Here is a 19,185-nt window from a genome sequence, read left to right as displayed (position 1 = left end):
CAACCATTACTGACGTTATCCCTGGTATATTTTCTCTCGACATTTTGGTCATATCTATTTCCTGTGCACCTTTCTTATATGTACATTCCAAGTAGGATTCTCCTTGTCTTTCTATCTGTCTTGTATGGAAGTATTTCTCCAGTTCTCTAACCGGCTTGTTTGCTCTGATAGTCGCCATTTCTTCTCGTGGATCCAGTGCTGCTAAAGCAGCGTGTTTAGTACTCATTCCTTGTAGTCTCTAGTTTAGTTCATTTAGTAATAATCTGTTAGTTATCCGTTTGTAAGTTTCCTTATATTTGTAGCATAATTCTTTGGTGATTCATAATCCATTTTATGTTTGCTCTGTAGGTGCCATTGCTACGAGTAAGGTTTGCTCCCATTAGCTTGCTTAGGCGGCATTGTACTGTACTGTGCTGTGCTGTACTGTACTACTGATATTTTCGTAATTCATTATATACATACATACATATATATATATATATATATATATATATATATATATATATATATATATATATATATATACCGAATATACCCAACCAATCGGATTTCAATATATGCACCCGAAAATAATTCGGGAAACGGTGTGGATACTTGGTTTTTGTATTATTATTTTTTATTAATTACCGTAGAGGAAAAAATACAGATGAAACAGGAAACCGAACGAATTTGATAAAACAAAAAATATTGTTTCTTAAAACACGCACCGTAATTATTATTTTTTATTAATTACCGCAGCGGAAAAAATACAGATGAACCAGGAAACCGAACGAATTTAATAAAACAAAAAATATTGTTTCTTAATGACACGCACCGTAATGACATTTCTTAATATGAAATACAAGGGAAATAACCGATACTCTTCCCATAAGCCATTCTCGGCAAACGCATAACAGTTTATCAAATTAACGATACAATAGTACGGTTTCTCAACTGAATTTAGAAATATATAAAAAGAGAATTAATGACAAAAAAATATATTCCTCTGTAGGTCTGTATGTGCAAAATAAGTTTATGGGTCTGTGACATGGTCAAGGGGAGGTAACTAATCGCTAGGCGTATCCTCAACGGAGTTATCTCCCTTAAATAACATTGAAAGTTATATTTTTAGCGAGTACAAGCGGTATACTCACCCTAACAGTACTGGAAGTTGACTTTTTGTTTATATTTTTTGAGAATGCGGATTTGTGTATATTTTCTGTGGCTCTTTGTACTGAAGGTGTACAAATATCAAAATATTTGCCAGCTGCATTCATTGATTGAAAAATTAATTCTTCACCAGTCTCTCAATTCATGGATACAACTGCTTTGGCACTATTATCATTACAGACAGTATTACCGGATTTACAATTCTGACTTTGCGTGACAACTCTCAGATTGGATAAAGAATTGTTCTGAGGGTCCACATCAATATGATCGATCACAAGACCATCTTTGATCTCTCCCTTGTAACATTCATATGTGAATCAATGACAGTAATATTTTTTCTTGCTCCAACACCAAACATGAGATAATCAGTATTAGTGACAAAACTAACTGGTTTCTTCAGCTGACAATGTCTGATTGTACCATCATGAGTTGCTTCGTAATTCTTGATGATGGGATGTGGGACAAATTCTTTTTGCTCCATTTATATGTAATATATTTTTCTAAATTATAACTTATATTCAAATGTTGTTATATAGTCTTCGGGAGTTCTTATAACCTTGACAGAGTCAAGTGTGTTATTTTTTTATCATAATACCGCTTCAGTTCTCTATACCATTTACCACCACAATGCACACACAGCTGTGTTTTACCCCTAACTCCGACACCACAACTTAAACACGGTTGTGAACCAAGACTGCCTTTCCTCACACTAGGCAAATGTTGCCCACAAAATTCATTTACACATGATTTGTTACAATTAGTTGCAGATCCTATCTTAAGCCATTTACACTGATTCATTATATATAATATTTTTTATTTAAATACTTGTCTGAAATATAGCATGGATGAGTTTGAGAGATTATCCACAATCCAGCCTTGGAAAGCTTCAAGATTCGATCTTGACAGACTAACCCCTGACTCGCGGAGGCGAGCTCTAACTGATCTGATTAATATTATCAGGAATGCTAAAAATGAGTTTCGTGATGATGGTGCATCTCACATGTGGTCGACATTTGAAATTATACGCGATGACAAAGTCATTGATGCTACAATGAACGATACACGGGCGAAATTGATTATCAATTACCTCTTTGATAATGAGAAATATTTTTTCAGAATAAAGTTTACTGTGCTAGCAGAAGATTCCGATACGGGGATTATCCGTGACAAACGTGACCCTGTTTTTCATAATGGAAAAAACCGTTTTGTTAAGTAAAAATTCCAAGCCAGGAACACTGACTGGGATTGACAGACCATATTACTCGTGAGCATATCCTGTGACCGTGGTTATTTATGGAATTTATCTGCTAAATGATAAACCCAACATTGATGATCTTGCACCAATGAGATTTTCAAGATTGAATTGTGTAGCCGAATGAGTAATGGAACATTTTACAAATGCGAAACGTGGAAATGGTCTGACTGATCAGTGACGTGAAAAAATAGCCAAGTGGGCTGAATCAGTTAAAGATACTGGGGCGTCAGTAAACGATGTCGCTGAGTTATCAAGTAAATTAAAATTTCCAATGATAGTAAAAACATTAACCGGAGAGATTTTATATGAATCAGCGAATAAGTCAAGGGGAGCTCCAACTGAAATTATTGGTCATAACGCTCACGCATGGACTAGCGCAGTAACAATATTTCCACGAGATCGAACTGTAAAATTTTACCCGTGGGAAAATATTTTTGATTTTATTAATGAGATAAGTAAAAACGATCCTGTATCAGTATTTTTATTTTCAAGTTCAGACGAATATGATCAATTTGTAAGACCCAATGGTGATTTATACTGTAAAGAATCTCTTCATTAAGCAATGAGAAATCTTGCGCAAAGATATTCAAAAAATACTGAGCAATTATTAAAAAATTGTTTTACAGTTCTGTCAGTTCCTGCCCACGCTGCCAGAGAGAGAAATTCGTGGAAACCAACGCGATTTGAATTCCTCGAAGATGTTCAGTTAAGTTGTATCGAATATGGACATGGCGGTTTGTGGAATACTAAGTACAACCACAATGATATGATATCAGTGGATATGGTCGCGTGTTATCTGGGAAGTTTTCTTGGAGCGGGTGAGTGTGGGAGGTGTTTTACACGATTTGGACACCCCTGTCATGAAATGACAAGAGTTGCAATTAATGGTCCGTTACCTGATTTTGACTTGACAGGATTTGCTTGTGTGGTGTTGTTTGAGATAGCTAAAGATCTTCATCCATGTTGTTATGTTTGGTTTGGTAGGCATTTTTCAGAAAAACGTTGGACACCAATAGTGTTATTACGATATATGCTTGACAGTAAAATATTGATATCATTGGTTGTCAGTGAAGCAATTATATCATATTGAAAGCAAACCGAAATTTGGTTACCAACACCTGAGCGTATCAGTCTTGATAAGGTCATTAATGAATTTAGGGAAAAATGTTCTAATACTTCCGAGGATGATATTATCAAAGAAGGTCCTAAAATTCTCAAGATTAAACTCAGCAACAGTGAAAAAACTGCAAAGGATCTCGGTAGAAAAATAATTGGTAAATTTACTCAAGGCGGAGCATATGATCATAAATGACATCACACACGATTAATTCTAGATGATGCTGAGTTTAAAATCGCTGATGCTGCTGCGAGAAATATATTTATAAGTCGAAAAAATGCTTATCTGTCCAACGGAAAAAAGTTTGGCACAATTGTTAGTTACATTGATGGAGAATCGCCGCAATATACCCACCTAAGATCCTCAATGCTCGCTTATGTTTCTATAAATTTATTATCGATAAAAAATATTCAGAATTACTGGCTCGTTTTACACACACTGATGCATCATGCGGTTCATGGAGAATAAAAGAAGAAACGTTACATGGTTATGATTTATCCACGGATGTTACGATTAAAGATAGTTATCGCAGCGATCAGATATCAGAAATGTCGAGGACACCGTCCGTGTATGATCCAGTATCCAGACACAAGATGGTTTATCTACGGGGAGGTTCTGGTAAGACAACTTGGGTGATCGAATTATTTCAACAGAAACACGATGACATGATTGTGTTAACACCGACACACAGACTCGCCAGGGAGATGAAACAAGGAGAAGTTAATTCTTGTACTTATCACAGCTTTTTCAAATACAGCGGCGGTACATGGACTCCTGATCGAATGGGAGCAAAATATATTCCCGGGGTCATCATTTGGGACAAGATATGTACGGTGTCATTAGAAACATTAAAAACATTTCTCAATTGGTTATTAACAAAAAATACCGCCGTGATAGCATGTGGCGATCATGGTCAACCACCACCATTTGTTGGACCATCTCCACACAATTAGTTGAAGAATTTTATAGATTACTATGAAGAAATAACCGATGATCATACATCTCTTCATGAAGAATTAAAGGAATTAAAAAAATTAATCAGGCTACAACCGAATAAAATTCAGTGTGAAATAGCGCATAAAATAATTCCAGAAACTTCCATGAACGACTTTCTACAAACGTGGAAACCAAACGATTTGATAGTGGCAAGTAGAAAAATAGTCAGGGACACACTTTAACATCAGTTATTTCGGTTACACAAGGAAAAATTCGCAGCGTTACGTGTACCGTTGTGTTATAGACCAGCTGATACGCGACGACAGAATATCGACGTTGATATACCAGGACAAACTGAAAAGCGAAATCTAGTATTAAATGATATTGTCACAGTCGATGTCTGTGTTGTCAAGGATGCACTGAGTATGGACAAAACTCTGTGGACGCTAGGATACGTGATGACAATACATTCTTCTCAAGGACTAACTATTACTGATACAATTGTTTGGATTGTTGATGATCGTACTGAATGGTCGAATTTAGTTTATCTCGCAGTGTCTCAAGTCAGAAGAATTTCTCAGCTGCGGAGAATTGTCTTGGACGAGTCAGTGATCAATGATGATGATATTGACAACGATATAGTAAGGAAAAAATTAGCTAGTTATAAACAATGTGACCAAAAAAATAAACGCGATTTTGATCTTGACGCTGAATTTATCAATGCACTGAAACAACAATAGAATAATCATTGTGCAAGTTGTAATTGTATAATGTTGTGGCAGTACTCGAGTAATAATCCAAGACAGTTTACCGTGGATAGAAAAGATAGTAGTCGCGGTCATACACGAGAAAATGTGATGCTGACCTGTATTGAATGTAATCGACGTCGAGGTGCTAGTTAAGTGATCTCGGTGGTAATTGTGTGTATTCGGGAATTACTTGTAATTGTTCACATGTAAATCCACGTTGAGGAGCAGTTGAATCTAGTCTGTAGATTGCAGGTCTACCCGAGGATCTTACTATGTTAGATATCTTGTGTGTCATAATACTCCAGACAGTATCAGTTGCTCTTTTTTTACTGCCTTCAAGTTCACTGGGCTCATATAAATATCTTACATCACATTGCCCAGCACCGGTTGTTTTGAAAAATCACGTCGTTGTATTGTTATACGTGCGCTTTTGATCGCATTAACGGGTTTCAACGCAGTTCGAGTTATTTCATTATTTAGCGCAGCTATCACACATGGTAATCTTGGAACTCATTTGCAAGATCTCTTGTCGTGAATGAATTCCTTCATGCATTGATATCCAAATAACCGCTCAACAAGTGTTCAATTAAATCGTTCAACAATTGCCTGATCACGATGAATTGCAGAATGTCCTCATCTGATGGTGACGTTATGTTGCTTCACTAGCGATGATACTGCACCCTGAAATTCTTTGCCAGGATCAACTTGTAACAGCTGTGGCCATCATATGCCACCTCGTTCATAAATTCGTTTAAACTCAGGAGCTACCTGAGTTGCTGTCTTTGTTGACAACGGCTCTGCCTCCTTGTATCTACTTGCAACATCAACGACAGTTAACGCATACTTGTACGTCCTATGATGTATAGTATCATGTAAAAATAAAATATCAGCCTGATGAACTTCATTTGGAACGCCAACATCAAAATGTGCAAAATGAATTCGTTTAGGCGGTGGTAGTTAATTTGCCATATTGCCTGTCGCGCTAACCATTTTTCAGCAGTAGCACGTGTAACTTTTGCTGTTTCTGCGAGTTTACTAATCGCTGCTCTACCTTTCCAGTATCCTTTTGGGGAATAATAAATCAATTCCATTTATAATTAATTACCAGCACCTAGCGCTAATTTACCTTTCATTGCGGATCATACTAACCAATTAGCCAATGATTCCTTGAAAGATTTATTCATAATGGAATTTAGCGCATGAATTAATTTCACATCTGCCATGTGTCTGTGATGCAGATCTTTACTTTTATAAGCTACATCATGAGCATGACACGCTTTATCAACAGCGTTTATTGGATATTCACCTGGTTTTGGTTGGTCTTGGTTGTCAAGTCTGATATCAAGTCGGGTTCCAGGGCCACAGTAATTATGTCCTGGGAGATGTTTTTCTCCTGGGTATTTAGCCCACAGAGTCCCTGGTAATTTTGTTAATTTTGCGGCAATATCACCCCCCATGTTGCTTGTTTTTTAAACCCGACTGTGCGGGAATAGATTTAAAATTTTTTGTACCGCATCGTTCACACTTACCTGTAACTGCTGATCTGTTATTTATTGTTGTAAGAGCTGTTATTGGACCTGTGGGAGTATGCGCCCTGTATTTCACACAATATAAAGCCATAATATTTATATATATTTCTATAACATGGAGGTCACTGACTTTTCGGCGGTAAGAAAATGAGAACTGGTCAAGCATCATGCTGCATTACCAAATTCTGTTCGAATGATTATAATTGGACCATCCAGATCTGGTAAAACGCAATTGTTACTTAATTTGATAATGAAGTGGATGAGATGGAATAAGTTGTATTTGGTAGCTCCATCGGTTGATGACCAGCGGTGCTATGATGTACTTAAAGACTTTAATGAAAACGCAAAGACAATAAATGATGAGGATGTTATTGAATTTATTACTGATATCGATGAAGCGCCAAGTATTGATGATATTGATGGGTTTATTAACAATTTAGTTGTGTACGATGATGTGATGTTGGATAGACAGACAAACCCTGCTAGAATATTCTCACGCGGAAGATGTAAAAACACAAATGTGATTTATGTAACCCAGCGGTATACCCAAATTCCAAAAGTGATCAGGGAGAATTGTAATATTCTTGCTGTGTTTAACGGAGTTGATACACACACGCTGAGAAATATTCATCAGACTTAGTGTAGCAGAGATATGGATATAAATAAGTTTAGAAATTTATTTAGTTAGGTTCAGTTATCCCCACATGGATTTATCACGATAAATTTACTTGACCCACTGTCATGTTATCGAATTGGTCTTGATAAAATTTTTAATTAATAGCAGCAGAGGGTGCTGCCTCCAACTTGGCACCGACGCAATTGCTGTGATTTTTCGCAATCAGAAAAACTTAGACTGGGTAAGTCAATTATAGTTTGACAGGGTTGTTTCATACCGGGTACTCAGACAATCATGATTTTTTTTGTGATTTTCCAGGAAGCTTATTTTGCGAAACAGATAGTGAACCAATTAGAAGCTGTTCTCTCTCTCTGCTGCTCAGCTCTTTACAGTGATCATCTGTTAAACAATAAACAGAACAAATTTTATTAGAAAGCTCACTGCAGAATAGGACCAGATAGAGCATTATTTTAAAAAAGTTTCCTATATGATATTAAAATAGCATCCATATCGAGGAAAATCAGGTTCAGGTCAGGAGAAAAGTGAAATTCTGTTTTAAAATGGAAAACAAGATGAAAACTTGTTTGAGGGCAGTTAAATCCAATTGAAGTTAAACAGAAATTCAACAACAACAACAACAAATTTGAAAAAGAAATATCACAAGGAAAGATGTGGAAAGAAGTTATTGTGCCCAAAGTAAACAATAAAATTACAGTTGTCAGAAACAGGAAATTTAAATGCTGCTGAAAATCATTCAAATTGTACAAGAAACAATACATTTTATTATATCTTATTGATATTTTTATTGAAATGTCAGTGATATTACAATTACAAAATATCACAATATTTTCAATCATTTAACTTTTACAGACAAACAGAAGCCAATTCCTAATTCTTCAATATTTAACTGATGTAATTATGACTAAGTTCTTCATTTCGCCTAGATGTTGGTTAGAAAATAAACTAAGTCCAGATTCCTCCTTTCATATAATAGATGCCAGTAACTAAGTTCCTAATTCCACCTAGATGGTGGGTGGAAAATCATTAAAGTCCAAAATTATGCCCAAAGATGTATTATATAGCAGGAATTTTGGCAAAGGTCCATCTTAGAGTTAGACAGACTCTAGATGGATTCATCATTGACTTCTCCAGTTTTCCATGTCCAATTTTGTATTAACAGATTTTTAACATTTTAGGCAGATTCCGCCTGGAGTCTGCTTAAGTTCCAGGTGGAATCCACCTAATTATTTCATACGGGCATCAAGTGGTAAATAATTTGATTGTCATTAGTAATGCATGTTCCTTTGATTATAGGTTTTGTGCCTTTTTAAAAATTGCTGGCTGTTACACTGATAATTATCAAGATGAAAATAATGCTGAGAAGCATAGTATTGTTCATCTTAAATCAGCCTGACAATCAGTTCCTGTAAAGTAAAAATGGCATGTTAGCCTCTCTGTCATAGATTATTAAATGTATTTAAAAGAGTACCAGACTAGAAGCAGTTTGGTCACATGACAGTCTCACTTTCTATATAAACACCAAGATTTGATGTAATAACTACAGTATCAAAGGGGCCTCAGGTAGCTGAGTGGTGTAAGGCACTGATCTTTACAGATGACTATCATTTGAGTCTCATATGGGTCTGTTAGAAAGCTTGCTAGTAGCTTCCCATTTGTTGGTAGTTCTTCCCAAGTCTTGCCAGGTTCTTCCTCCTTTAAATATACTGGCCACCATTTTCAACCTATCGTGTGCTGTAAATGGTGTTACAAATTTACGTTGTAGGAATAAATTGTTTCAGAAGTGCAAAATGTTGTCAGACATTCTCACTTGAAGAAAAACTGAAAGCAGTTTATCAAAATAAAAAGAGAAAGAAATTGTTTGATAATGCTAAGAAATTTAATACCAGTAAGGTTTTCTATTATACAATCCAATGATCAGTTGGAAAATTGCATGGACAGATAGTGATAGTTTAAACCAGATTTTTGTACCCTGATTTTGTTGACAAGTGAAGAAACTCAATATACTTTTATTCAGTCACAAAAAGGTGTGTTGTGTGTACCACATATGGGATCCTGAAAAAGTCTGACACAGGTCAGTATTGGAGTTTTCAGTCATATCCTGTGTCATAATTTTCAAGCTGTTTAAATAAATGAATCAAACTTGGTATTTTCTCCCAAGAAGATGTATTGCATATCATATATTATTCCACTTTTTAAGGTCAAGGTCACTTGCCAACATTTTAAAGTTTCTTTTCTTCTGCTTTACAACTTAAAATCTTTTTATGGTGACGGGAAAACCATTTTACACTAGTTTGTGTTTATCATTTTGATGACATCTTATGTATCTGGGACAGGGTGTCATCTTACAGGCCAAGATCACTGATAATTATTTTTTGTCATTATTCTGCAATTTTACCTTAATATCCCTTGTGAGAGAGAGAGAGAGAGAGAGAGCACAAAAACATGGTTGCATTCCATGTTTACCCAGTTGCCCTGCATCTATGTCAAAAAGGTAAGAATCCATCTTCTTCACTGTACAGTTTTTATCATTGTATACTTTTGGTGACATGATCAGAATGACTTTTACTTTTCTTAAAAAGTACTTTAAGCACCGTAGAGAATGAATCATACATGTAGATATGAAGTTCAAGTCAGCAAGTTTAATATCATTATTGATATAATATTAGATCTTTCAAACAAGCAGTCCAGTGTTTGTTCCAATGAGATTAAACTGTTTATGTAAGCATCCATACCTCCATATATTTTAAAGTCTTTGTAACATTCCTTTCTTCAGTTCATGTTTATGCACTCTTCTTTTTACAGACTGCTCAGTGCTCAGAAACCTGCAATTGTTCAGCCTATTTGGAGTCTAACCCAACTCAGAAGGTTGACAACATCAAAACTCCTATCACAGATACATTGCCAAATAAAACTGTCACAGGGGGAAGCTATATAATATTGAATGAGATTCCACCCGATGGAGAAACCATCGACTATATCACTGAAAAATCATGTGGCTTACAGATCTATGCAGGTACATGCCAGGCAGACATAATGTATCTACCTCTTTTTATTTATCATGGATAGAGACATAAATTCTTAATGTTTCCTACTGGTACATTTTTTTAAAACTTTAATGAAGACAATGAATGCTTTGTAAATGTATTTAAAAGGCATGTGAATAGTGTAAGATTTATCCATGCATTCCTGTATACAGAAGGTAAAAATGTGAGACAGGGTTAAAGTAATTGTTTCAATAATTCACAAAACCATCTTGAGCCATTTAACAGATAAAGCCTCCATTTCTAATGCAGAAATTGCAGTGGCCATCCTTAAATATTTGAAAAACATTGAAATGTCTGAAAAATCAAATTCTCATTTCGAAAAACCTTTCCCTATTGAAACCCTTGTAAAAGCTGTTAATATACAGAAACATGATTAATTTTTGCTCATAAAGTGAAACAGTATCCAGTACTGTTGGTTGCCTAGTTACTTTGGCATCAAGAGTAAAGAAAAGGTCAATTGAAGTGCCCTTTCAGTCTTACATTTCTGAATGCAAGATCCAATATAGTGACTTCAAATATTATATAAATTGGCATATATGCTTGATAAAAATGTGGAATGAAAAACAGTACAAACAAACTTCGCAAGCTTAAACCCAAAATTTAATAATGGCACCCCTCATAAACAAAAATTGCAGAGATGAGGCGGTACTATTTCGTTCAGGTATAAACATGCATACCTGATTCGTGCTCATGTCCTGAATGGTTAACATTAAAGCAATGAATTTTTTTTTAAATATCAGAATTCTTATGATAACATTGGCCATTAATAGAGAAAAGCTCTCGGTATTGCATCTAGTTTATTAATCAACATCCTCCTGTTTTTCAGGCTCATACCCTTTTGCGATCTTATGGTGCAAATCCTTCAATGATACGATGCAACCTCTGTCGGCTAGTACCATCTTAAATTACAATCCTGCACAGTACTTCAGCACCTACAGAATTGAGTTCAGAGTGACAAAGGAAGACATTACTGTAAGCTGAGCTTTTTTTATGTTATATGGACATTCAGACTAAACTTGTACCGACTATTTATCTGGTAATGTCAACAGTTACCTTTTTTTATCTTGTAATAGGTTGACACTGGTTGGGGAACACCATTCCAAGGTCACATCACAATCAAACATATTTCATATATACACACATGCAAGCGCACATGCATGTAGTATGCAATCTCTTTTTTAAATTAATTTGGATAGATAAGTACAAATATACAGTATCTGGGTGACATAGACTTTGTGATATTATAGTCTTTGTTTCTGTTTATTATCAAATCAGATCCAAATAAACATTAATTCTTTTCTTTGCTTTTAGCTAATATTACAAACACATTATGCACTCTGACATGATGCTATTAAACATGGATTTGAAACATAACATATCTTTCTTAGGTATTGGTGGATTAATGGTTCACAGTGTTTCCAAATCAAATAAATGCTTCTTTCTTTTCAGATTTTATTGCAATACATTTTTCCAAATTGTAGTGGTCTTTAAGAAGAACTTTAACCCATATCCCCTTTCATTTTGAAAATTGATACACTGTTCATCTTTACAGAGGAGTTCGTCCATAAACTTGTTTTCTTAAGATCCTCTCTTGTCTGGGGTATATTTTTCTTTATTAACACTTTCCCAAGCCAATAAAAACATCATGCCAAAAACATTTTTGTCTTTTTGGATAAAGACATCATATTTTCATCTAATAGAAACAGGTACTTAATCTCATATATTTCACATTCAACAAATTGACCACTTTCCTGTTAGGTGGAAGAACTCTACAAATCCACATTATTTGCAAAGCTAATATAAATTTATCAATATCTGCCATCACCAAGCCATAGGTCCCTTAGAAAAGCTTTAATTGTAACATCTCTTTTAACTTTGTCCACTTCTGTCTTCCATATAAATGTGAAAACTAATTCATTTAATCCCCTCATAAAATTTTGCAGAACATTTGGTAATAAGATGAACATATGTTTAAAATTTGGAATAATTAAGGTTTTCAGAACTGTTATTTTACCATTTGGTGTTAAGGATTGCTTTTCCAATGTTTTAAACAATTTTTAATCATTCCACGTTGTTTTCAGAATTCATCTTTACCATTTTATCCAAATCCAGGAAATATGTTATGACCACTGATATAAATTCAGTCACCCACTATAATGTAAACTGTGATGAACTGTTTCTGCACTGAACCTGCTGCTTCCTATCCAGACCACTCTCATGTTGGTAATATTAAGTTTCAGTCCTCAAATCCAGGCAAAGAAGTTTAACACTTCAGTAGAAGATTCCAAAGAAGTTTAACACTTCAGTAGAAGATTCCAAAGAAGTTTAACGCTTCATTAGAGGATTCCAAAGAAGTTTAACACTTCAGTTAAGGATTCCAAAGAAGTTTAACACTTCATTAGAGGATTCCAAAGAAGTTTAAAACACTTCAGTAGAGGATTCCAAAGAAGTTTAGCACTTCAGTAGAGGATTCCAAAGAAGTTTAAAACACTTCAGTAGAGGATTCCAAAGAAGTTTAGCACTTCAGTAGAGGATTCCAGAGAAGTTTAACACTTCAATTAAGGATTCCAAAGACGCTTAACACTTCAGTAGAGGATTCCAAGGATTCAAAAGAGCCTCAATAGTTAAAGTATTATCATCAGCTAACTGTGACAGTAAACATTCTGTTTCCTTTAGCATGATACCTATAAATACTTTACTAATAACCTAATGTTATGAATGTCAGTACAGCAAAGCACATTCATACGGTAAGGGGTCATCTCAAATAATCAGTGTAGGTCCTCACACATCATGGGAATAATGACAAAAGCTTTTTCATAGAATTTAAAAATCGGATTTTCTTTCTAAATTGCATATTTTACAGGAATTCTGAGTGACGATTTGTTGTAAAAATAAATCATCAGAAGTAAAAAAAGATAACCAAGAAAGCTTTAAATTACTCTTTTCATAAAAACCACTCAACAGAGTTTGACCATATCTGAAAAACAGCATTCTGTGATAAGAAGCTTTAACATTTTTTGTGTTCAAATTACCATATTTGCAGACCTATAAGACAATAATTTTTGACCAGAAAATCTTAGATTCATCTTATACACCAAATTGACTTGTCTTTGGGAAATGTCATCTGAATTGCTTTATCAAATGTCACATAATTGTTTGTATAAAAAAAATAATCTCCAAAAGTACAAAAAATGATGTGATTTTTTTCTTTTCTTTTGGGGAAGAGATCATGTATGAAAATATATAGGACCACACATTGAGAAGGATTTTAAACAATTACAGTCATTATTAAAAATTAACATACATCATCAGATGTAAAGCAGCATGCACTAGTAATATACATTGTTTGTAATATATGTTGTTTAAACTTACACCTCATGATCAGATAAAAATTATGACCCATTATGAGAGAGTGAGAGATGTCCTGATTACTGTGATCTTACTCATGCACAAGTGCAGTATCATATTCCATTATCAATTATTACCACTATGTAAGCAACTCCTTCTAGTTTTAGTTACTACTTTCATTATTACAAGAATCGCACGTTTTTGTGGTGGTATTTATATGCTAATTAAATATGCTACAGCTGTAGACAGGTTTTCCAAGATAACACCTGTTGAGATCAAGATTCAGCAGATCAGATCAGATTAGTGAGGCTACCACCAGGGAAATGAGGCTACCCATGGGTATTATGAATACAGCACAATATAATGAAAGGAAATGCAAGGTGGTTACTCATGTAAATTTCTCAACCATTGACACCTTTTGAACTTGCCGATATAACTGATATCAAGTTTAAGTAACATCTAGCATGAGTTAAGATCAAAATCAATTGCTGCCTAAGTACGGGAAGAGTATGTAAACTTACAGAAATAATCTTATTTGTTGGGAATGGAAAGGTCATTATACTAGCAAAGAAAATTAGCATGCAAAATGGTCATTTTTGGGATTTAATCTAAATGGAGTCTATATGGATATAATGATTGTGAATATTTAAACCCTGAAGGAGTATGGTATGTATTTTCGTAGTTTACATTTACTATTTAATTTATTAATATTTTCTTTCTTTGACAAAAGTTTCAGCTAAGCAGAGGCAATAAGGTAAATAAAAAAATAAAAAATCATGAGGAGATGAATCTCGATCTCTCTTTCATATATCTGGCCATATTTTATTTTGATCACAAGGTGCAAGAAGAAGAATGCAGTGGAATCCTTATGCATTTCTCTCTGTATATCTCTTCAAAAACAAACTGGGAAAAGCATTGTAGCATAAATGATGCAATTTCCCTATTGCTTGTAATCTAAAATAGCATGCAGCAATACTTTTAATATTTAGGAAATGGATGTTATTATAGTTTAATTCCACATGGCATCACAAATTTTATACTATCTGTAACTCTATAAATTTTAAGGATAGTGTCATTATATGTAGCTAAAAGTACATAATACATTTAAAATACTTCTTGTGAACAAATTAGGTACTTTTCGTTACATTTAATGATCCTGACCAGAAAGAATACAGAGTGACTGATAGGATAAAATTCACGATGCTGTGTGGAACAAAGTGAAAAGGATTAAGCCAAGATATTGATCTGGCCTCGTCTTATACTCAGTATCAGCTTATATATGGATGAAGAACAGAAAATTTACTAAAGTTGCTCATTCGACTTACAGGCTGGTAAATATAGTATGTTGGTCTGTCATTAAGTATGGCTGCTATAACAATGAAAAGACAAAGCTTTGAATGACTTGTGAAAAGCCAGCAGACAGAATTAGACCAAATTAGAATGAACATTTCATGGCATACTGGAGGGCTTTTCAAATTTACAAAAAAAATATAAAAACACTTGAACAATTTTATTTCCAAAACTATACAAAATTTTATCACTCTTTTCAGAAAGCATCCTACAGGCCTTTCACTTTTTTATGATGATGCACCACAAAATGTATATGTAGCTATAACAGAAATATTGTAATAATCTGTTTTTATAATAGAAAACTTGCAGTCAAAACATTGAAAAAATACCTACAGAAATGCATCCTGTTGACAAAGATTTCTTGGCCATATTTTTCATTTGGTTCAATAGTACAACTGAATCTTTAGTTCATATACATAACATATAATTATACAATTCTTTGTGATTTCAACTAATTTTTATTCAATAGGACACGTGGTGTGTGTATGCCTTTGTGAATGGAACTGGATTGTGTAGCCTGTGTGGAATTCCACCACTAAGCAATGCTACAAAACTCGTTCTCCATGTCTGGAATCGGAACAACTATCTGGCTCCAATACCTGATAAGCCTTATCTTTCCTGGAAAAGTCTTGCATCCTTTAGAGACCTAATTATGCCCCCACCCATTGATGCACTGTGTCGCTATGGAAAGCCATTCCGAGGAGGGGAAATTCCAATTGTAAAATACGAGGCTGGAATTGGAAAATCACCACTTTCTGATGATGCAGCACCATTTAGAGGGGTACAGTTTTATTTTTATGGTCTTTTGGGGGCCAGTAGTATATGCTGATGAACTCCATTATGAATGTATTGGTTAAGTTAGTAATAATTAAACTCCAGATGCAAAATTCCTGAATTCTACTAAATAGTCCAACAAGTGTAATGGTTACTGTAGAAAGTAGGGACCCACTGACTGACACGCTTCTTCAGTATTAAGTATCAGTAATGTTGGTCTATTCATGCTGACTAAGAAAACATCACTAGCCTCTGAAATTGAATATGACATCATATTGATACGTGAATTTGTGGTATTTAAAAGTTAAGCTTTGTAAACAAAATACATGTAGCTATCATGACGTTATCAGAGACCTCTTCTTTTGCACACAGCTATGATTGATAAATTTGTTCTAAGCTTAACTTTGCAAGTAAGATCATGTTTCCATCATTCTTTGTACACTCAAGAGGTGTTTGAGTACAAACCCTTAGGCCACTAGGAAGTTCTTGATAAATTCTTGGGCAATTTTCATGCATAATGCTATGCATTCTCATTTTCTGTAATATCTGTTCACAAATTATATATAGCAGTAATGTGCAGAGCACTAACTTTTATCAAGTTCATAAGTGAAAATGGTGGACTTGTCAATGCTGTCTTTCTAATGCAATGGAATTCTATGTTTATATAAACATCAGAAATGATTAGGTAGATGCCATCAGAATAAATATTGCAAGGCATTGACATACCCATTAGATCAGTGAAAGGTTGTGAAATCTGTGATCTGCCTGCAGAGGGACAATTTACTCATAAGGTTTGAAACCTCCTAATTAATACTGGTAATCACTTTATTAAACATATATTTACTTCAGAAAATGTGCTCACATTATTAAATTTTTCTATTGTTACAACTCTATGGTCATAAACTAAGTAACAGAAAGAAGCAAAGCCATCAATCTTTGGAAAACTTAACAAATAATTGAATTATACAACATGCTCTCAACAGACTTCAAATACAGTGCAAAGAAAACAGTATGATCATAAATAGAGAAAAAACGAAAGCCCTACTAATTACAACAGAACAGAAATGAGCAAGGCTAGATAGCGACACACTCCAGGTTCTGTTTGACAATGTGAGCCTCAATATGACCTCTCAAGATAGAATTCTAGGTGTATTCATAGATAACAATCTTACTTGGTCTATTCACGTTAAACATGTTTCAAAAAAGGTTAATTCTTATCTTTGACTACTGACGAAAATCAAACATACATTCCTATTCAGTATAGGGTCATCTTTTATAAAAGTTATATTCAGCCATATCTGGACTACTGTAATGTAATTTGGGGTAATACCTCTAATTCAAACATAACAACACTTTTAAGATTCCAAAAGAGGGCTTACCATTTAATTCTAGATCAATGTATAGACAATTTTCAGGATGCAATGAATAATATAAAGGTTTTAACAATACATGAAAGAATATTTCTTAAAAAGGCCAAATTGATGTATAAAGTATCCAGAAAAGCCATTTCTGTCAATCTAAGCAATATCTTTTATCAAAGATGGTATTCCAAATTTAAGGTCCATATGAAGTACAAATTAAATTATACCAAGGCCAAAGAAGGAATTGTTTAAAAAAAGTTTTCAATATACTGGTCTTCTGGTATGGAACAACATTCCCAGTGACATAAGGCAGGCTCCTAGCATTTCTTCTTTTCATAATCAATGTTTTAAATGGATGAAATATTTAGAAAATTAGTTCTAGCACAAAACATACTGCCTAGCATTTCTTCTTTTCATAATCAATGTCTTAAATGGATGAAATCTTTAGAAAATTGAACAGTTCTAGTACAAGAAATACTGCCTGCTTTTCTGTAATTTTTCAATGCAGGATGATATTTTATGTTTTATATATGTTTATGTTTTCACAGATGCCTGTGCATGTGTTCAAGGCTTGATAATTTGAATTTTAAAATTACTTTATTATTTAGTGTCAAGCCAGATTCTTCACATCGTGTTGTATATACTGTATATATTGTAAATAACAGATAGAAGGCTTCAAGGTAGATTAGTTCTGTAACTAATTAAGTTACCTTCTCTAAATAAAGTCTTTATTATTATTATTAATATTATTATTACATGTATTATTAATATTAGTTAACAAAGTTATAAATGAAAATGTGAGAGGTACTTACAGTATTATGAATTGTAAAGTTCTGTATAAATTTCAGAACTGGCAATGTAATGGTCTGCCAGAAATCATGATGTCCAGAATAGTTCCAAAATAATTATAGTCAAATGAGCACTTTCTTTTTCCACTAAATAATTCTTTAAAAAAAACATTTTTCCTCTCAAATGATAATTACAACATAAATCATGTCTGCAGACTTGATGTTACAAGAAATAAGAATGACTCCAAAATAGGATTGAATCTGATTGCATATCTCTCTCTCCTTATATACACCTTCAAGAGTCTATTACAACTATATGTTGCAGTATACCCACATGACAGATCTTACTACTCAATCTAATATTTCAAAATACCTGTTCATGTGACCTAACTTGTGCAATAGGAATTAATTTAATTCTTCTGAATGACCTGTCTGATGAGAAAAAGGCCAAATCTTGTAAACATATTTACTAATAATTTTATTTTTAGTAACTGTCACCACATACATAAGCATTTATATACAGATCCTATGCAGTTTTACATTCTTTAATATCTTAAAATAGACCCTATGTGCATACAAAATCCAGCTTTAGATAAACACTTAAATTTACAGTAATGAATAAAAATTACAAAAAATGAAGAAATCAAAAAATCAAATACCAGGAGTTACAAAAAATATAGGTACCCATTGGTCATAATTAGAGACTGTAACAGTTCTTTAAATTAAAGATTATAATGTGTGTCTGTGTATGTGGGTGTTTGTGTGAGTACTGTTCATTTTTACTCTTTCTTGTAATTACATTTTTCAGTAAACATTTTCATGCCAGTTACATAAATCTGTCATCTGTCATATGTTTATGTGAATGGTTTTGATTTATATAAGCCCATCTTCTTGCATACATATGAATTTATATGCAGAAAGTTTTAAGTTTCTCTGCATTTTATAACAGGAATCTGGCCAAGTTTAACTTTTCTGCTAAGATACTTCTAAATTTTTAAATATGTGTATAAAATCCTACGTTTAAAAAAATGTCTGTGACTAATTTTGTTTATATTAAAATATAAATTTTACCATGCAAATCAAAGGCAGGTAATTGGATGTAGGAACTAAATCCTATGGGCCTTTGCCTTCTGTTTGGACCATCAATA

General features: G+C 33.8%; 1 protein-coding gene across 1 annotated transcript in view; it reads left to right on the top strand.

Annotated features, from left to right (window-relative positions):
- Positions 1-19,185, top strand: part of LOC149782249 (uncharacterized) — a 665,894-nt gene that overhangs the window by 575,153 nt on the left and 71,556 nt on the right. The window contains exons 190-192 of the mRNA XM_089935099.1: positions 10,175-10,385; positions 11,243-11,388; positions 15,584-15,895. Coding sequence (XP_089791225.1) covers positions 10,175-10,385; positions 11,243-11,388; positions 15,584-15,895 — 669 coding nt within the window. The remainder of the gene's footprint in view (positions 1-10,174; positions 10,386-11,242; positions 11,389-15,583; positions 15,896-19,185) is intronic.

Source organism: Sinohyriopsis cumingii, chromosome 15 (genome assembly GCF_028554795.1).
Source record: "Sinohyriopsis cumingii isolate HCF-2022 chromosome 15, ASM2855479v2, whole genome shotgun sequence".
Taxonomy (NCBI): Eukaryota; Metazoa; Mollusca; class Bivalvia; order Unionida; family Unionidae; genus Sinohyriopsis; species Sinohyriopsis cumingii.
This window is presented reverse-complemented; position numbering and strand designations above follow the sequence as displayed.